The sequence below is a fragment of the Bufo bufo genome, chromosome 2 (genome assembly GCF_905171765.1).
Source record: "Bufo bufo chromosome 2, aBufBuf1.1, whole genome shotgun sequence".
Classification (NCBI taxonomy): domain Eukaryota; kingdom Metazoa; phylum Chordata; class Amphibia; order Anura; family Bufonidae; genus Bufo; species Bufo bufo.
In genome coordinates, this window is record NC_053390.1 from 136,406,108 (window position 1) to 136,427,915 (window position 21,808).

General features: G+C 44.5%; 1 protein-coding gene across 1 annotated transcript in view; it reads left to right on the forward strand.

The window, feature by feature from the left end:
- The window catches only part of ADGRV1 (adhesion G protein-coupled receptor V1), a 574,752-nt gene that overhangs the window by 115,200 nt on the left and 437,744 nt on the right, over positions 1 to 21,808 (forward strand). The window contains exons 11-16 of the mRNA XM_040419646.1: positions 7,020 to 7,196; positions 9,543 to 9,766; positions 12,982 to 13,108; positions 16,921 to 17,106; positions 18,748 to 18,928; positions 20,176 to 20,339. Coding sequence (XP_040275580.1) covers positions 7,020 to 7,196; positions 9,543 to 9,766; positions 12,982 to 13,108; positions 16,921 to 17,106; positions 18,748 to 18,928; positions 20,176 to 20,339 — 1,059 coding nt within the window. The remainder of the gene's footprint in view (positions 1 to 7,019; positions 7,197 to 9,542; positions 9,767 to 12,981; positions 13,109 to 16,920; positions 17,107 to 18,747; positions 18,929 to 20,175; positions 20,340 to 21,808) is intronic.

Here is a 21,808-nt window from a genome sequence, read left to right on the forward strand (position 1 = left end):
TAATTGGGTGTGTATATCACATTTTGATCGCTCGCTATTACACTTTTTCTGGTGTGAGGTGACAAAAAAATGGCTTTTTTTACACGTTGCCCAACGGACGCGACGATGCCCAATATGTATGGCTCTCAGACTTTGGAGACACTAAGCAGGCATCCTAAAAACTGCGGCCCTCCAGATGTTGTAAAACTACAATTCCCACCATGCCCTGCTGATGGCTGTAGGTTGTCTGGGCATGCTGGGAGTTATAGTTTTACAACATCTGGAGGGCCGCAGTTTGAGGATGCCTGCACTAAAACTAATATTTTTTTGGTGAAAAAAAATTGTTTCCATGTCTCCAAAGTCTGAGAGCCATAGTTTTTTATGTTCTCTAGGGGACTGTTGGGGATTATAAAAATGTAGTACTCCATGGAAGTGTGATACTCCCTGAAGCAATCGATAACGCAGAGGCCCGGATGATCGGGTCAAGTGTCACACTGAGTGGTGGTGTCCTTCCGTATCCCCCTCTTGTGACACACTCTGCATCTTTTTTGGGTTCGTCCCTTCTTTCCAGTATGGGGGACCACACCTGGAAAATGTTGACCAGGGACGATCCGGGCGCCTCCAATTCCCGAGGTACTCCGGCCTGCTCTTTCCCGGTCCGAAAAGATCAGGACTGCCTCATAGAGGAATGTCCCTGTGCTGCCAGCGCTTCGGGATAGTACAAAAGAGTTGTACAAGGCAACCTATACCAAGTAGACCGCAACTTTTTTGTACCATGCCTGGGTTTTTCGCATGGCATTATATGGCTTGAGGACTTGATCAGAGAGATCAACTCCTCCCATATACCGATTGTAGTAGAGACGGGGGTGGTGCTGTTACTGTGGATTGTGGACAGCATAAGGACATCCCTCTTGTCCTTATACCTGACCAGCAACAGGTTTCCACTGGTAAGGGCACGGGTCTCACCCCTGGGTATAGGTACCTGGAGGGGGTGGGCAGGGAGGCCGCGTTGATTTTTCCGCACGGTCCCACAAGCGAACGTGGATCTGGCGGCAAGGGACCTGAACAAGGGAATGCTAGTATAAAAGTTATCCACGTAAAGGTGGTAACCCTTATCTAGCAGTGGGTATATAAGGTCCCACACGAGTTTCCCGCTAACACCCAGAGTGGGGGGACATTCTGGGGGTTGAATACGGGAATCTTGCCCCTCGTACACACAAAATTTGTAAGTGTACCCTGAGGTACTCTCACAAATTTTGTATAGCTTCACGCCATACCTCGCCCGCTTTGTGGGAATGTATTGGCGGAAACTGAGTCTCCCCTTGAACGCAACGAGAGACTCATCAACCGCGACCTCCCTTCCAGGTACGTAGGCCTGCTCAAATCGGAATAATGCAGACATTTCTGGATGGCCTCAAACCGGGGACGTGTCATGACCATACTGTAGAGTGGGGTCTGGTAGAGGATGTCCCCACTCCAGTATTGCCTGACACTGGGTTTTTGCACTAGACCCATGTGCAGCACGAGGCCCCAAAATGTCCTTATCTCGGCTGCACTGACCGGCGCCCAGCCACCGGGTCTAGCCAAAAATGAGCCCGGGTGCTGAGCAACGAACTTTTGGGCGTACAGGTTCGTCTGCTCCACCATCAGAGTCACAAATGGGCTACTGAAAAAAAAACTAAAAAAGTCAATTTCAGTAGACCCCACTGTGGGAATCTGGATTCCTGGATTGCCAGCAAAATCCGGAATCTCGGGCTCAAAGTCCACTGGGGGACACCAGCTAAGTTCATCGGCAGGGGGCTCCGGTGGGCTTATTTGGTGGGCTGGGAAACCAGTACGAACCCCAGGGCGGCTCGTACTAGGGTGGGCCACAGGATCCCTAGCATGTGGGGCCCCTGGCTACGCCTGGCGGCGTCTCCGCCGCCTTGGGGGCTCATCGTCATCAGATGATGATGAGGAGGATGCGGATGACAAAAGGAACGTGGGGTCATCCTCATCCTCACTGGGGCTCTCGGAGTCGTAGGCAATCTGGGCGTATGCCTCCTCCGCCGAGAACATCCGGCGGGCCATGGGTATGTGTGTGCGTGTGTATGTGCGTATGTGTAAACCTTTATTGTATGTGCGTGTGTGTGGGGGCACGGGTGTTCGCGTACTAAAAAGTCCAAGCAAAAAAAAGTTCAAACTTACTGATCAGCGGTACAACGCTGATCAGCGGTGGGGCGGGCGATGCGCTAACAGTGGCCGGACGCTAAGAGTGCCGGCCAGTCAGCGCACGCAGAAAAAAAAATATAAGTGATGGTGGGGGGGCTAGTGGTGGGGGGGGGGGGGTGGGCTGGTGGTAAGGGGGGGGGCTGGTGGTAAGGGGGGGCTGGTGGTGGGGGGATGGGGGGGCAAGTGGCAGGGGGGGGGTCTAGGGTCTGAAAGCTGAAACTAACTTTTCCCTTCTATCCCTGCCTAACGGTGCCTCTCCCTCACTGACCCTAACCTACCTGGAGGGCGATGGGTGCAGGAGGGTGATGGATGACGATTAGGGGGACTCAGGAGCTGGTGCTGGACGGTGCTGCAGGGTGCTCGTGCAGAACAGGAAGAGGAGGGGAGAGAGGAGCGCAGGAAGTTTGAATCTCGCGCCTCTCTCCCCTGCACCAATCAGCACCCTGGACAGCAGCATTCAGCACCAGGGCAGCACCGCCTCTTCAAATCTTCGTACTGCGATTGGTGGTGTATAATCACGCCACCGATCGCAGTTTTTTTCCGGTTCATTGGGTCACCGGAGACCCGAATGGACCGGAAACGCAGCAAACCGCAGGCTTTGTTACAGGATGCCAGCTGAATGATTTCAGCCGGCATCCCATTCCGATTAACCCCCGTGGCGCCGGAATTGCGATTTAAAGCCATGACGTATCGGTACGTCATGGGTCCTTAAGGACTCGGGAAACATGCCGTACCAGTACGTCATGCGTCCCTAAGGGGTTAAAGGGGATGGCAACTTTGTGGTTATTTATGACCAATATGTTTGTGTATGGCACTATCTAATATAGTCTTCGCTGAAATTCTGCATCAAATTGTATATTTTATAAGGTATACTCCCTTGTTTACAAAGTTTTTTTGTGCTGTTTTTTTGTGATGGAGGGCCATGTGACCAGGTAAATCAGCTCCATGTGGTGTTTCCTCCATTCAAACACACTGTATCTGCACTAAATTCCCAATAGATCAAGTAGAGATGGAAGGTGCAGTGTATTTGAATGGAGGAGATATCACATGGGGGTGGTTTGCGTGGTCACGTGACCCTCCATTAGCAGCCATTTTATGGACAGGACCTCTGTGGACAGCACAAAAGACTTGACAAACAAGAGGGCATTCCTTATGAAATATAGAAAATGGTGCAGAATTTCAATGGAAACTATATTAGTAGGTGCCATTTAATCATCTAGTATAAACACCAAATATGAACCTGTAGATTCTCACAGAAAACTCCCCAAAAAAATCTAATTATAGAAGCAGCTATCCCAGGAGGGGAAAGGTGAGGGAGATAAAACGTAACTTTTAATTATAGTCAATAAAAATAATGCACTACACCAAATTAGCCATTAAATACCAAATAGTCAATAATCAAAACACCATACTCAGCCAACCACTGAATTGGGATGCAGTAGATGCAGTAGTCCAGTAGATGATCAATCACAGGGCACAGATAGTTAAGGATAATAATAATTGGAAAGTTCTTACCAATCTTTAAGTGCCTCATGCAAATATGATTCAAATGCATGTACTTCAGCTGCAAATGCGCTTCAATTGCATGTAGTTGAGCTTTTGCCATTTAATCATCTCACAAACTCATTGGTCAACAGTAACCAGAAAGTGGCTGACCCCTTTAATTAATGCTGGAAGTGTCGGATCATTATGTACCTGGCCGGCAGCCATAAGGAGGACTCTTACGGCCCACCGGGAATCTTCCTGGTGAGTTCTATGGCCAGTCCACCACTGGCTGTCGGCCAAGCGCAAATATTGTAGGTGTATGCGCACCTTAAATATAGGAGTGGTGACCAAGTAGTAGAATGCAATCTAACAGTTTTTGCTAGAGCAGTGGCCTGATGGCTTCATCCTTACGATGGGTAAACTGGCTCCTCGAAGGTTCATGCTTTACTTTGTCTGTTCAGAACCCTTTTCTAGTAAAAGACTCATTGATAAATGATATACAGTAAGGACTTATACCCCAACCATGCCATTTGCTTGTATGGGTCTCATTTACTCTCTGAAGAGCAGGACAGAAGGTAGAAGCAGCATGGTCATGTATAAGAAGGCAAGACTATGCAAGGATGGAAGTGCAAAAGGTTACCAACTACTATCAATGGGGCACTAAGGCAACTGAAAATGGGGCTTGCAACTTTTTCAACAGCATCCTATGCATGCCGCATGTGACTATCTCTTGTCTCCTGGTAGATCATCTTAAGACTTCACGAAAAGTAGATTATATAGGGAAGAAATGCTGTTTTTGAAATACAGTACATATTTTCCCATCATATGATTAGTGATAAATTCCCAGCCATAGCAACAAGAAGAGCCTTTTTTGTTTGCAAGCTGTGTTTTTTATTAAAAGACAACAATGTACAGCAACAGTGAAGAAGTCTAACCCTTCAAAGATTACGTAATATAACCCGATTTGCAAGAAGAGCTTGTTGAGATCATGAAAATCTGTGGTTCTTGAAGTAGATGGCTGGCTGCCCTCCCAGAAAAGCTTTACTTTTCCTTATAAAAGGCTAAAAACAGTGACCCACTGCTTTATACTAAAAGATTTCTTTTTATACAAACCTCCCTTTCAAGGATAAATGATCTAAAAGATCAGTGTACATGAAAAACACAGCCACAGTGTTAACAAGAAAAGCCCCGACTTTTGTTGTGCTACATGGTTTCGAACAAGAGATTTGGAAAAACTTCCAATATATTTGGGCATTGGGCAAAAAGAAAGAGCCCTTTCGAACTGCAGTCCTGACACTGCTCAAATACTCAATGGAAGGCAAAAGACTATTGAAATGATAGTATTTCAGAATGGCTAAGTGTACGTTTTTCTATCAACATACTGTGAAAATGTCACCTTTTTTTCTGCACTGTATTTAGAGGGATCAGATGATGGGGAGTAGCACATGACTGTAATGGTTGCAAAAGTATCCGGAGAAACAAGGAGTTTTCTGGAAATATTATATTGATAGCCTGTCCTTAGGATATCAGAGATAAATATCAGATCTGCGGGGGTCTGACACCCAGCAACCCTACTGATCAGCTGTCCGGAAGCAGCTCTGGCGCTGGAACTACACAGCTTTATCCATTATGCAGTGGACTGAGCTGGTTACTGCAATGCTGTTCCCTTTCACTTCAATGGGAGCAGCAATCCAGAAATCCAGTGACTACTGCAAATCTTCTTAGCCCTATGTATTCTGCTGTGGTCACTGTAGATGTTTTAAGCTTATTATCAACCAGTAGCCATCTCTGTAGTGGTCTGGATTTTGCACCTGGCACCATCACTGCAAGACACAGTGACCACACCAGTAGTGCTGCGCATGCGCAGCAAGTATAGTGAGGCCGATGCCCTTACTATATACTGTGACGAGCAGGCCAAGGCAGAGTGCAGAGAGGGAAGGGCGTTGGTGACGTCGCAGGCAGTTAAGAGCGCGGGGGAGGTACTGGGCTCTGTGAATGGGCTAACTAAATAGGTGCACTTGGGCTCTCAGAAAGTTTGGTAGCGCCCTGCTGGCCCCCTATTTTGCTTATACAATAAACACATGCCTCCCAACTTTTTGGACATTCAAAGAGGGACACTTATGGTTCATTGTGTGAATAGTTTTCCCTTACAAATTTGTGCAAAAATTATTTGAATACTTTATAGACATTCTTAAAAATCCAATTGCATCAAATAATGAAATAATATACAAGGAGGGCTCTTATATGCTCATGGGAACCAGCCAAACACTTTCTGGATCAGTATTGTAAACGCATCAACAAAAATCTATACCTCAGATCAAAAAGAGAGACATTTATGGAGCAAAGAGGGACTGTTCCTCCAAAAGAGGTCTATAAAGGTTGTTTTCTGAAGATAGAAAACCCACAAAGAAATACCAAAGGTATGTTTTAAAACCAAAAATTAAGTCTGACTGCACAACAGTATGGTAGTGTTACTTACGTAGGCCAAAGGTCGGTGACATATACCCTTTGAAAGAGAACCAGGCAGCAGTATTATGTCCCCTAAATGGCGATATCCTGTTGGTACTGGGCAGATCTTTCTAAACCTAGACGTATGTGGCACCCATTGTACAGTTTAGTCTAGAAAAAAAAAATTTTTGCCTTTCCCTCTCCATATGCAAATGAAAAATGTCCGCTGGGCGCTAAACTGCAAAGTGTTCTGCCACCTTGGGTCCAGTTCTGCCCGGCTTCCTATGATTCAGGTGTCAGACACCGTAGACTAGAATGACGGCACAAGCACAGTGTAGGCATCCCAAAGGCATGTGGAGCCGGTGCACAGACCAGGCTGCTTCCACCGTCCGCGAGTTGGTATTCTAGTCTGGGGCATCTGACAGCGTACATGGTTACAGCAGTTTAGGGGTAAACAATTGCTGACAGGTTCCATTACATTTTAATGGTGTTCAACAACAGTCTCAAATAAAGTGTCACCTTCATTGCTCAGTTTTCTTTGATTTTGAGGCTACAAAAAGCGCATATGTTAGTTACTGTTTTATTACTGATTAATTACAAATGAAAGGCTAACATCCCATAACTCTTACTGCTGACACGAGTGACCAGGCTTCGTTCAGCTATATCAACGTAACAATGAAAACCTTTTGTCAGAATGTAGGCCCAAATGTTTCTCGAAGAGTTAAATAATTTATTTTTAGTGTCTAAATTCTCTTTTTACCCTCAAAGTAATTTCCACTAATGACTGAGCCAAGTTGAAGCGTAATAACACTGGCTGAATTGGCTGAATGTGGCATTTATGTGGAATTCTGTGTTCATGGAATAATTTGTAATTAATAATTGTAATTCATTTTTAGCTGGAATCCACTGACCTGCTGAGACCCAGCCCCCTAGTGCCGCCATTAAGCCCGAGACTTGGAGCGCCGCAAAATGTTTCATTGAAAGTTACTCCTGACATTGCAAATGGAGAAATTGGATTCACAAGTAACCTGCCAATAGTTGTCTCAGAGCCGGAGAATGTCTCCTATAACGTGGTGAGTACAATGGTAATGTATGACGGTGGCTGTTTGATATAAATTGTATTTATTTCTCTTTTGTACCATTATTCGGTATTCTAAATGCAGGCAGCAACGTACAGTAAGTAATGGGTGCTTCATTCTGGAAGCTGTTCTCGTGTCCAGGGGCATGTAGTATTTCTATTGTCATTTTGTTCCTATTTTGTCTAAGGGAAAACATACGTACATGCTGACATCGCACATGTAATGCTCTGTTCACATTGCCATGCTCAGAGGAGCAGAAATATAGGGAAAACAGAGTGCCGGATCTGTCACCCGACAGATACTGTAAGGAGTGCAGATTTCCCTACCGCCCTCCGATCCTCCAGTGTCCGTGCTCGGAGCTGCACAGAAGTACATTGTCAGGACTGCCATGCAGGAGCACTGGAGTCCTCTCCATTATGTGGGCATGGCACAACAGTCCGGACTGTTTTGAGTGCTAATAACGGGTAACGGGGGCTGTAGGAAAATAAAACAAAGTGCAATCTGTTCTCCTTACGAGCAGTAGTACTCATGTAGTACTGCAGGTAACAGTCCAGAATTGTGGTGACAGATTCCCTTTAAACATGACTGCATGAACAATCACAAAGCATAAAAACACGCTTGCTGTCGTGAAAGCAAAACTTTGGAAAATACATAAAAAAATGGTGGTTTTTCATTTTATGTAATACAATATAAGAAAAATTATGTAAAATAGATTGTTTTCAGGTCCATACCTGATGTATTCTTCGCCAGCATTGAACCCCTTCAGGACCTCCCCCGTTATTGTACGGTGGAAGTCCAGCATTTAAACATGGCGGCTGCTCAGAAGCTGAGCATATGCCAGAGCTGCCGGGGTTCTGCTGCTAATGTGTAAAAAAATAAAATAAACAATAAAGAAATGATGATCATTTTTGTCACTTCACCTCCCAAATAAACTTGAATAAACAGTGATCAAAAAGTCATACGCACTCCAAAATGGTAATAAAGAGTACAAATCGCCCATCAAGAATTAAACCCTCTCACAGCTCAGTAGATGTAACAATAAAGTTATGGGGCGGAGGGGGGGGGGGGGGTCAAAATATGGCCATGAAGTTGTTTTATGTATTAAAGAAAAACTACATAAATGTGGTATTGCTGTAATTGTACTGACCTGGGAAATAAAAGTAAGAGGTTAGTTTGACTGCATAGGGAACGCAGTAAAGAAGGTCATTTATCAATCTGAAAAATGCCTAAATTAGGTATTATGTTAGTTGCGCTGCAATCTGTAACTTTTCCCCACTCGCTAAAAAAGTCTAAAAAAGTCGGTGTAGTGTGGGCAGGAAAAGGTCTAAATGTAAGACAGATCGGAAGCTGTCTTACATTTAGAACTGGCAGAGGATCTGCCGGAGTTATGGAGAGGCGCTGGGTTTATTAAGACCATTATCTAAAATGCCGGTCTTAATAAATGTGCCCCAAAATCTCTAAAACTGTGGCAGATTAGTATTTTTTCCAATTTGGAATTTTCCGGCTTTCTATTACTTCATATGCAACATTTAATGGTACCAGTAGAAATTACAACTTTTCCTGCAATTTTTTTTTTATAAATAATAGTCACACATCTATGTGAATAGAAAAATAAAAAAGGTATCGTTTCCGGAAGGCAGGGGGTGTAAAACGCAAAATAGAAAACCATAAGGTCCTGAAGCGGTTAACATTTGCAGTGTGCCGGCCATGCCGTATCGCGGCCTGCCAACAGCAGGTCCGCAGTATACAGGCGCTGTGTGTGCGCACCATATCATGGATCAGACCCCTTCACTTAAATGGGTCCGCAATCTGGAAGATACGGAGCGGCGGCACAGAGCGGAAGGCCACATAAGCATTTGCGGACAGATCACGGACCCATCAGCGCCGGCCACACAGATGGTGCCCATGCATGGGCCCTATTCTTTATAATACGGTGTATTTGGTGTCTCCTGACCTTAAGGAGGTGCTCCTCAGGAGTTGTGGATGCTCCCTGTTGCTGTGACTGATATTTTGTGTAGGCGAGGGGGAGTTTTCCTGGTCTGATGTGGTAGTGAAACCTCCATGGGGATTAGTTTCAGAAATCTGTGTGACAATCCATGGGACAATGCACATGTCAAAGTGAAATTTCTGAGGCAGGTTACCTTGATCCTTTCAGAATCTCTGGCAGTCCCATAGAGAATGAATGGCGTGGCAGCATGCAAGGGCGACCTGCTGCTCCATTAGTAAGGAGAAGTAGGACCCCTCTTCTTTTTTGTACCTTTTTCCTCCCTTTATGACCTTTATAGTAATGCTATTACCGGTCTGCTTTTCCATTTTGATCTTATTTTATACTGGTTTCAGGTGTCGATTGTGCTACATCGTGATGGAACAGGCGATGATGCGGTTGTATATTGGAGCATCAAACCCTATGGCGTCAATAAGAATTCCATCACTCTCGACGATTTAAGTCCCTTCAATGGATCTGTGACTTTTTTATCTGGACAGAATACGACAGAGATAAATGTCACCATTAAAGCCGATGATTACCCCGAAGTCAATGAAACTGTGATCATATCATTGGACAGGTATACGGCCTTTATGTAATAATTTCTATAGATTACTGTAACTCATCATATAGGCACTGTACCCTGCGTCACATTACGGAGAGATGCCAGTAATGGCCACAGTTCAGCAGTGATGCAGCTGCAGTGCAGGCGACAACCGGGCCAGATGTGCTTTTCATTTTTAATGTCGATGCTTTGTTTTTCCTATACATATCTCCACGTTCCTTCCATAGACATATAGACAATTTTAGGCTACTTTCACACTTGCGTACTGTGACATCAGTGTTTGTATAATTCCTGCACTGTATTGTCACTGTGCACATTATGCCTGCAGTGTGCCATCCCCTGTATGTATTATCCCTGTGCTGTGACATCACTGTGTGCATGATTTCACTATTATGACAGCATTGTATGAATTATCTCTGTGCATTAGGGAAACCAAAATCATCTGAAGCTTTTCATGTTCTAAGGTTTATCATGGTGGCAGGGGACCCAGTCTAGGTTTGCTCTGGTGCCCTATAGTCCATACTGCACCCCTGCATACCATCAGAATGTACAGAACAGTGTACTCAGCCTCCCAGAAGCCAATGTGATGCAGAGAATTAGGGACCAATCTTAAAGGGGTATTTCACCCTGTCAGGGATATGCTCTGGAGGATCCCCTCTGGGTCACAGAGCAGTTCTAGGGGCTGGAGCTTTGGATGTACAGATGTAGCAATCCTCATCCTGATTCTTAACGAGTTAAATAAACAATGGCAAAACATTTGTAATTGACTTTTCAATAGCTTTTGGGAGATGAGATCACACTTATGTCTGTAATCATTTCCCTGATGTCCCCTGGTGCTCACAGCCGATCAGGGGGGCGACTTTATGCTGAGAACGGGTTACACCCTGAAAGAATGCCCAGCGTTTGGTCCTAATAATAGAAGCAAATGACTGATGACTGTAGTAGTGGAAGCTTAGTCTGTATGGAGAGGAGATCTGCATCACGGTAACTGCTTAGAAACATTCAGGAATCAACAAGATTACGGAAAAGCAAATCCCTGACTTTCTTTCCAGATGAAGCAGCGCTGGTTGTAGCTTGGCAGCCGTCCTGTGGAGAGGGGCTGGCACGGGAGGTGGTAAATGGGTTCTGACACACTGTCTGGTCGTCTCTCATTAGGCAGAGCTGACAATTCTCTTTCGAGGCTTTGTAAACAGGGCAGCACCCAACAAATAGCACCCCCCGAAAGTCAGCAGCATTATGTGTGCTCAAGGAATAAAAGTGCCTTCTTCTCTCCCCCTGTCGTCCTGAGGTTTTGGCAGCTCTTTCACCCCCTTCTCTTCCTCCCTGATCCCTTTCCTGTTTTGCCAGGGTAGAGACAGACAGATTTGTGGTTTACTTTGGGTAAGTGCTATATGTGTGTGCCCTGCGTGAATAATGCACTTCCAAAAATGTCCGATCTTGTTCTCAATAAACCCTCAGGCCTGTGCATTAGGGCTCATTCAGACGGCCGTATGCTATCCGCAAAAATGCAGATCAGTTTTTTTGCGGATTAGATGCTGACCTATTCACTTCTATGGGGCCTGTTTCTATTCCACGGTTCCGCAAAACAAATGAAACATGTCCTATACTTGTCCCTGAAAATCAGGACATGGCCCCATTGAAGCCTATGGGTCCGCAAAAATACTGAATGCTATCCTTTTTTTTGCGGATCCACAAAAAAACGGATAGCATTCAGTATTATTGCGGACAGCATACGGCCGTCTGAATGAGCCCTTATTGTGATGCTGTGATGTGTGATATGCAGTGGTCTTCAGACGTCTAGTGCAATGTATCTGCTTTCTGTGAAAATATTTCTTGTTCGATTTGTGCAATGGACAAAAACCCCAGGTAAATCCTGCTGCATAAAACTGACATGCTGGTGATTAAAAAACCTTCAGTGTAAGGCCTCATGCACACGGCCGTTGTTTTGGTCCGCATCCGAGCCGCCGTTTTGGCGGCTCGGATGCGGACCCCTTCACTTCAATGGGGCCGAAAAAGAGGCGGACAGAACTCCGTGTGCTGTCCGCATCCGTGTCTCCGTTCCGTGGCCCCGCAAAAAGAAATATATCCTGTCCTATTCTTGTCCGCGTTTTGCAGACACGAATAGGCAGTTATATTAATGGCTGTCTGTGCCGTTCTGCAAATTGCGTAACGCGCACGGACGCCATCCGTGTTTTGCTGATCCACAATTTGCGAACCGCAAAACATACAACAGTCGTGGGCATGAGGCCTAAGTCAGGTAAGTCAGCATAAAGCTGAATTCTTGCAATTTTATGAGCTATAAAACATATTTCCTATTGTTGTTGTTTTTTTTCTAGTAAACATTGTTTTATTATTGACATATTGTGACCACTAGGTCTCTGAAGTTTTTTATTTTAGTTTTTTGTTTACTGCACCAGACATGCAGATGTCGGGCACTGTTCAATGGGATCATGTCAAATAGTCCCACTGAAGATACCCTGCAGCTGGACCTGTTGAGCTTTGTCTTAGGCCGAGTTCACACAAACGTTTTTTTGCGAGTGTACGGGCCGTTTTTTTGTGTTCCGTATACGGTCCGTATACGGAACCATTCATTTCAATGGTTCCGCCCAAAAAACTGAATGTATTCCGTATGCATTCCGTTTCCGTATTTCCATTTTTCCGTTCCGTTGAAAGATAGAACATGTCCTATTATTGCCCGCAAATCACGTTCCGTGGCTCTATTCAAGTCAATGGGTCCGCAAAAAAAACGGAACACATACGGAAATGCATCCGTATGTCTTCCGTATCCATTCCTTTTTTGCTGAACCATCTATTGAAAATGTTATGCCCAGCCCAATTTTTTCTATGTAATTAATGTATACTGTGCATGGCATACAGAAAAATGGAACGGAAAAACGGAAAGGAAATGGAAACACAACGGAAGTCAAAAACGGAACAATGGATCCGTGAAAAACGGACCGCAAAAAACTATAAAAGCCATACGATCGTGTGAACTCGGCATTACAATGTGGCCTGAGAGAATGGGTCTTTTCTATCTGTACAAAGCACTGTTCAGCTGTTTTCCTGGGGCTCCTAGTTTCAGGGTGCGACAGCTCTATACATACAATGACCGTAGGCCTCCGCTACAAGTCACCATATTATTTTTCTATCCTAATATTTAGCGGTGCTACCAATTTCTGCTTTTCTATATGTATATGTGTAACAGTTTGTTTCTGTTCTGCACACTGAAGGGTCAGTGAAGAAAATCAAGTCCTCAAGTCTGGATTTACCAGTTGCGAACTTACAATACTGGAAAATGACAACCCGGGAGGCGTGTTTGAGTTCTCCCCATTTTACAGAGGACCTTATAATGTAAAAGTATGTGTATTATTTCATTCATCCTTTAATTCACACAACTCAGATGAAAGCTAAAAGCTGAAATGTCCTAATTGCTTCTAATATTTAGTATTGCTTTTCATAAGGTGATCTCTTATTTTGGGCTGCAAACATCACTGTAGACCAGGGAACAGATAATGATACATAAAACTAAGGTCCTCGGTAGCTGATGCTTGATAATAGTTTTGTTAACTTAGGGTTGTCGTCTGAAAATGTATAGTAATAGCTAGAGGTGTGTGAAGTTCTCAAAACTTCGATTCGGCTGCTTCCCCGAATTACACTAAGAAATTTGCCACAAAGCGCATTTCTTTGTGAGTAGAGGGCGCAATGACGGGGAATAGCAATTGCTGCCCCCCTCCCCATCATTGAACCCTTCAGATTCCGTGTTCATTGCTGATCATGGCATGATGAGATGACCATTGAGGGTTGTCAGAGGTTAATCTATTCGTGGTAACAAATTAATTTTCCCTGAAACGGTGGTTAAAAAAAATAAATCATACTCGCCTCATCCACTTGTGCGTGAAGAGTTCGCCATGGCCATCTTGATTGAAGATCCACCGTCAAATCTCGCACTGTGCAGCCATGGTGACGTCATACGTCACCGTGCACGAGATTTCGCGCGGGTTTTTCTATCAAGATGGCTGTGGCCAGGGGTGCACCACCAATGAGCCCATACAGCACCAGGTAGGGGAAAGAAGGGGGCACCGGAAGGGCCGTGGGCAATGAGCGCTTTTATTGTGGCAAAGGGGTTAGGTTAAGAAATTGCCATTGGGGGGGAGGCGCTGTTTTAGTTTTCGCCTCGGGCAGCAGAAAGGCTAGGCACATCCCTGGCTGTGGCGGATTCTTTATGCGCAAATGGATGAGGTGAGTATGATTTCTAATTAATTTTTTTACCGCCATTTCAGGGAAAATTGATTCATCCACGAAGCACTAGAAATTTGGATTTGCGGCGAATCAAACCGGGGTTATCGGTAAACTGTGACATCACTGTGTGAATATTCTCTTTGATATTAGTGTGGAGTTTAACTGTACTGTGACTCCTGTGCACATTATCCCAGTACTATGTCATCACTGCAGATTATCATAGTACAATGACATCAGTTTAAACATTATCCAAATACTATGACATTACTGTGCACATTATTCCACTACCATGACACCATCATGCACATTATTCTACTACTATGACATCACTGTACAGATTATCCCACTTCTAGGACATCACTGTACACATGGTCCCACTAATATGACATCACTTTGTGCTTTATCCCACCACTGTGGCATTATTGTGCACATTATAACACTACTATGACATCACTGTGCACATTATCTCTCTTCTGTGACATCACTGTGCACATTATTCCACTAGTGTGGACTATGCATTTTATCCTACTAATACAGAATCTTCATTGTACATTATCCCACTTCTATGACATCACTGTGACAGTCCAACATTACTATGACATCACTGTGACATTCTCACATTACTATGACATCACTGTGAGTCAGTGGTTTAAGGGCACACTCTCATAGTCTTGAGGGTGCTAGAGATGGGTCCCGGACCAGTGTTAACAGTATAGGGGTCCATTCACACATCCGCAGAATGGGTCCACATCCGTTCCGCAAATTGCGGAATGGGTGCAGACCCGTTCATTCTCTAAGGGGCAGGAATGGATGCGGAAAGCACACAGTGTGTTGTCCGCATCCCCATTTCCGGAGCGCACCCCTGATCTTCCGGTCCGCGTCTCCGGAAGAAAATAGAAACATGTTCTAATAGGCAGCTCTATGGGGGTGCCGGCCGGGTGTATTGCGGATCTGCAATTTGCGGATCCGCAATACACTACGGACATATGAATGGACCCTAATAGAAACTCTGCACTCCAAGGAATAATATGCAGTCATTCCAGTAGTATAAATGTTTTCGGCAGTAAGCCTTCTTCAGATACTTGGATGCCGTACTGGATAGGGGTGTAATGAAGTATAGTACAAAAGTTGGAACAGGAAGCTCAGGTAGGTAGCGCTTCAGTGGTAGAGAATGGCGCTCTGGAATGGAGCCTGGGTCCATTGCAATGGGATTTTTTTTTTTCCGCTCTCTCTCTTTCTTTAACCCCTTTTCAAGCTCTTTAACACATAGACAGCAATAGAAAATAATGTCAGAGTGACACTAGCATATATAGCTAAAAGGGAAAACCCATTGTTGATGATATTAATAAACAGTCTGTTTAAAAACACACCACAATGTCGTTTTTGTTATGCTTTTTCAAATAAAAAAAATTGCAACAAGTTTTTGGGAAAAAAAATACTGGCCTAACTGGTCGTCCCCTGAGGGTGACTATACTATTCACTGCTATTAATGCACAAAAATTGCGCACTTCTAAACAGTAGAAAAATTGCAATAGGTTTTTGTAAAGAAAAAAGTTCAAATGCTCAGCATACGCAGAGAAATATATGCCGCTGGTACTGCTGGGAACATGCCTATAAAACACTTATGTTGAAGCTTTGCAACATGTTTTTAAACAAAAAGAAGGCTAGCGCATGCACCGAAAAAGAGTACTGTCCCTTTAAACTGTCTCTTTGTGCAGTCGGTGTAACACATATAGTTATGAATAGCTCCAGCAGCCCTGACTGTAAGACACACAGTACCCTAACTTCACCTATGCTGTCCCTAATGATAAAACCTGAATTCTACCTAGTAATTAAATCTACCTAACTACCGTAAGTATATCTTCTTCACAATCAGTAGACTATTCCTGGCTTGTGTGTCTAATTGGTGTCTGTCAGAGACATGTCCTATCACATCAGTGGTGAGCCCAGCATAGAGCCTGGTAGACTAGCCAATATCCTTCCTCCTTATTGGCTGCAAAGCATTGTGGGCAAACTTGCTGACTGGGGCCCCTCCCAATTTCATGTGATCCTTCATCTTCCCAGCCCTATTTCCCTCATCGAGAGTACTGAATTTTAAAAGTAAATCGGCGGGCACAGTTTTGCACGATTCATCTGAACCAAATCGCTAAAACTTTGGATTCGTTCAGAAAGAGAATTTTTGCCAAATTTGCGATGGATCCAATTTGTTTAGAATTGATTTGCCCAATACTTAATAATAATAATAATAATAATAATAATAATAGCAAATCCTCAGTAGATGACAGGGGCTCAGGTAGTCATTGCGTGAGTTTGTAATGTACAGTGATAGTTTTCTCCCAGATAAGAGGTTATCCCATGACTGATGTAAAAAATGAAAATCAAACATAATCTAGTACATGACAGTCTATTTCTGACAAAGCTAGAACCAGCCGCGTACCTCGCATGGATCCAGAGATCTCCTCACTCCATTTGTTCTGGTAAATTTATTTTAGGCTGGCAGCTCGGAGGGCATGTCCTTTCTCAGGGGGCATGTCCTTTCTTAGGGGGCATGTCCTTTCTCAGGGGGCATGTCCTTTCTCAGGGGGCATGTCCTTTCTTAGGGGGCATGTCCTTTCTTAGGGGGCATGTCCTTTCTCAGGGGGCATGTCCTTTCCCTGCAACTGTTATAGCTTCTAATAGAAAATATGGCTATTGAAGGTTGAAGATTTAAACTTAGCACGTGCGACCACCTCAGTGAGGTGGACAGGGAATATGGAAAAAAAACAAACAGCAGGTGGCGCTATACAGATACATTTTATTGAATAACTCAGTGGCTATACTACATTTTTAATTACAAGCAATTACAAATGTATTCAGATCCAGGTGCTGGTTTGAAAAATGTAGAATATTTTTCTCTATTTAAACATATTAAATCTTTTTCTTTTCCCCAGGAGGGAGATTCTGTTGAACTTAGAATTGCTCGATCCAAAGGGCTTCTTGTTAAACAGTTCCTGCGGTATACCATTGAGCCAAGGGACAGCAATGAATTCTATGGAAACACTGGGATCCTGGAGTTTAAGACTGGTGAAAAAGAGATTGTAATTACATTGTTAACAAGGATGGATGGGGTACCAGAGGTATTAGACTTCTTCACTCACTGGCTGCACTTCTTTCCTGAAGGCTTTGTGCAGAGGTTAACTTTGTCCACAGCTAACACTTACAGCGCTGAAGGAGAGGTTGCATACACTGCCACAAAGGGAGCGATACATGATTAAATAGTTATTAAGAACCTGTGAACCACTATTCACATCCCAGAGGATTGATAATGGTGTGAAAATCCTCTGACACCTATTTAGCATAAAGAACCAATCATTTGCCAATTACACCAGCTTGCTATGCGCAGAGCTGGGGCTGGGGCTGTCGGCTCCTTTGTTAGCGGCTTCTGGTGGAACATGTGAGATGCATGTGAATTTCAGCCCCCGTGTGTTAGTTGTTAAGGACAAAGCTGTACGGAAAGGAAATATGTGAAAATGCATATAACATCCCTGTCAGCTGCAGGAACATGTAGTGAGAAGGAGAAATGCGCACAACATATATACAAATGTAGCAGTACAAGATTACATTTAGGGTAACATTATCGGTGCAGCGGGACACAATATAGGAGGTTCATACAGATGTGCAGACTGAATATGTACTTAGGGGCACATTTATTTTTAATAAAGCCCTGCACTGGCGGTGGATCCGCTGCAGTTATTTAGCGGCACCAGCCTCTATATAACTTCAGCGGATCCACCGCCGACTCTAAATGTAAGACAACTTCCTTGCTGTCTTACATTTAGACCATTTCTACGCCTGAAACAGGTGTAGAAAATGGTAGATGAGACGGCCGACCCGTCCCCTTCCCCGCCCACGTTTTTTAGACCTGGCACGAGCGGGGAGAAGTCGCAGATTGAGGCGCAAGGCACCTGTTTAATAAATGACCCCCTTAGTGTATTCTGTTCTCAGATCGATGTGTAAAGGATTTCTCGACAGAACCTTAGGCTGGATTAATGCTGTATTATAAAACAGGTTGTGTTTGGGACCTGTCTCTTTTAGTGGCCCCTCCGATGACGAGCCATCTGCTGAATTCTTCATAAGCAGCGTTATGTTGGGTCCCACTGATGGCTGTCCATCCCATTCTGTTCAATGGATGCACTGTGTCCTCTAGAGGGGGATATGCTATTTACAACTGATCCTGCCAATAGAGGAGGGTCCTGAATGGGGCGCGCCATCCATTTTATTTGTCGAATATGCACAAGAGCAATCAGTGATCACACATGCTGCTTAAACTTTTTTCTTTTGGGGGGGGGAGCACTCTACTGATCATAGAGAGTGTGCAGCTGTTCAAGCACAGTATTAACCCTTTCTCACCCCAGAGCACTAGTGATACTGATATTAATACATTCACTACTTTAGACAACAAGAATATAGACAATAACCACGTCAATGCCCTAGACCACCAGGGATATTACCATAAATCTATTCACTTTCCCACTAAGCTTCAAGTTTGGCTTGTAGACTATGACGCCAACCATTCTACCTTTTTACTGTAAACAGCTATTTGGATTTTGGGAATACCTGGATTACACATGCATTGTACACACAAGTGCCCACGATACACACCCAAGACAAGAATTCTGATATAAATCTCATTCACACATTCAGGTAGCGTGGCATTACTAACCATATGTAGATATTACATGAAATACAGAATGGTATCTCTACTTTGCTCTTCACAGTTAGAGGAGATGTACTCGGTGGTGCTGAGCAGTCATGGAGAGTTTCCCATCACACTAGGGGAAGCCATAAGAGTCAACATAACCATCTTAAAAAATGATGACCCACATGGAGTTATTGAATTTGTCTCTCCTGGAATAGTCAGAAACATAAATGAAAGCAAAGAAAATGACATTCACTATGGTAAGGATAAGAACTGGTACATTTTATTCTGATAACATCTTAACAAGGGGGTGCGGATTATGCCATAAGGTTACCCCTCCAGCTGTGGTGAAACTACGACTCCCAGCATGCTTCATTCATTTCTATGGAGTTCTGAAAACAGCTAAGCAAGTGTGCATCTTGGGAGTTGTAGTTTTACCACAGCTGGAGTGCCGCAGGTTGGGCTTCCCTGCACTAGTGCATGATATTACTCAGCACTGCACTGACTAGTGCCTGATATTACTCAGCACTGCACTAACCTAATGGGAGCAACACAAGGAGTTAGCAATGCAAGTTAACAGATCAGATGGCCCCTATGCTAATCCGCCATTGGTATTGTACGAGGCTTAGACAAATGAGAATGACATGTCTGATTATGAAGCTTTGCTTCTAGTTTGCCTAGTCTGGATAGTCAGTGCTCTGACCAAGTGATCATATCACATGGAAACTTGTTAATGAGTTAAAAAGGAGCTGTCACCTTTCTCGACTTGTCTGTTTTAGTAATTACCTACTATCCCTATGTAATAACAATCCTAGGGCAACTTTTCATATCTCTATGATGTGCCATTCCTCTATTATTTCTACTATAAGTTTATGAATCAATTGCAGCAGTCTGCGATAAAGGTCCAGCTGGGTGTTACTAGTTGGGAGTGTGTCCCCGCACAAGTTTGCCACTGGCAGCATTGGTTGGATAGTGTCACACTGTGCAGGGACACAACCCTAACTGGCAACGCTCACTTTATTGCAAGCAAACAAACGCTTGGATAATCTGAAGTTTTATGCGGAGCGGCTGCCTGCAAACAATTAATCTGTATGCGGATGACTGATCTCCGCACTGATTGCTTGTTCCCATACAGAGCGTATGATCGCTGCATGTAAAGGCGGTTACCACTCCTATTAAACAATTAGGCAATTATCGGTAACATTTAGTTTAGTTCATGGTAATTGCCTGCCCATTGTCCTGCCTTTACGCCTATCGTGGGAGTTCGGGTATGTACAGATTTTATGGAATAAAATGACAACATGTACAATATCATCATGAACTTCCTTTTACCAACCTTTTTGTAACTTGCCAGAAATATCCAATACTAACTAAATATTATTTGGCTGAAAGTATTTTGTCCAGGTTTCTATGTTGTAGATTTGTCAGTTTTGTCTGTGTTCGCTTTCTTCTACGTGATTACTAAACGTCATAGGAGGATTGTGTATAAGCGTCTCTTTATTTCCAGCTGCATTTGATGTCATGAGGCGACAAGGCAGCTTTGGCGCCATTAATGTGACATGGACTGTAAGCCCAGATTCCACCCCTGATGTTTACCCCTCACATGGCGTACTGCAGTTTAAAGATGGGGAAACTGTGAAGACAATAACCATTTCATCGACTCCAGACGAGGTAAAAGCAAGCCTTCTATTCTCTGTACTAACAGACCTGTAGCACTAGCTTTCTGCTGTTTTGTAAGATAAGAAAAGTCAAAGCTTCCACAGAGAAAAAATAGTATCTGTGAACTTCCGAGCTTCCGGCACAGTTTCCTGGGACCTATCAGATCGGTCGGGGTCCTGTGCACGGATGGAGCCGTATTGGGTGTGCTTTGTAGCGCAACTCAGTCCTATTCATTGGCAAAACCCCTACAAAATGTCCAGTAAAGGGACAGTAATGAAGGGGGTGCAGAGTTCGGCTGACCGCTGTGGCCTCTGAAACCATAAGAAAACCATTGTTGAGGCACCATCTTAAGAGCCAAGGGGGTGGTAATACAAAACCTGTGCGCCTGTCGTATAGAGTCTGTCCACTCAGCTTTGACAGTAGGCCTCATTTATCCAAAATATGTAACAGAAAAACAGGACTTTTTACCACCAGCTACCGATTGCAGCTCAGATTTTAGCAGCTGCTTTGGGGCCCAAACTCAGAAGGGGCCCACTCAGGATGAGGTCTAAAAGATTTTGTCAGGGCCCCCTCAACATTATTATACAGTGATGGTATATATTGTGAAACTGTAGTAACTGGACACAGCAGCTCCCGGGCCTGGTCTGAGAGAGCGATCTTGACTAGCCACAGGAGTGGGGGTTACACAGGAGGAGGGGTTGGATAGACATTTCTGGGGGAGGAGCCCCATTTAAAGATTTGCTGTGGGGCCCACTCATTTCTAATGACGCCACTGAGCAGGAACTCTGCGCTACAATAGATAGTAATGACGTGATCCTGTGTGCAATGTGCTGTGGGGCCTGAGCAGCTGGACAGGAATGGGGAGTTGGATCACATCCCTCCTCCTTGTTCCTGTCAGGCTGCTGAGCCTTGACAGCCTATTGCACATAGAATTGCTCAGTTACTATTTACAGAGGCGGACTTGGCATTTCTGGGGCCCCAAGCAAAGTTAAGCCTGGGGGCTCTAATAAGGACGGCCAGCCAGGAATCACTATTCCCGGCAGCGGTTTCCTGTCTGTCCACAGGGAGGCGTATAACAGTGAACAGCAGGGATGGGAGTCACGAGCTACTGTGTCCCACCGTCAACTAGCACTGTCTGACTCATCTGTCAAGGGGCCCAGAGGACCAATTGGGTGGTTTGCATGGTGGTCAAGACAGCCTCTGACTGTCTGTTGTAGAGCAGAGTTCCCACTTCACAATTACATAATAGAGCGATTGCGCGTGAAATATGCAGTAAGGCTGAGCAGGCTGACAGCGTATCTCAGACACCAGCATGCAGTGTAGCAAGGCCTCGCGCCCTCAGACCCTAAACAGCTCTGCAAGTGGAGACCACCTGTCCTAGTCACATTCTAGATTGGGCTGCAGGAGGCCATTTTTATATAATTCCCAGAGAACCCCTCTAAACAGGTCTGATAAACGAGGCCCATTGTTTGCATTACAAG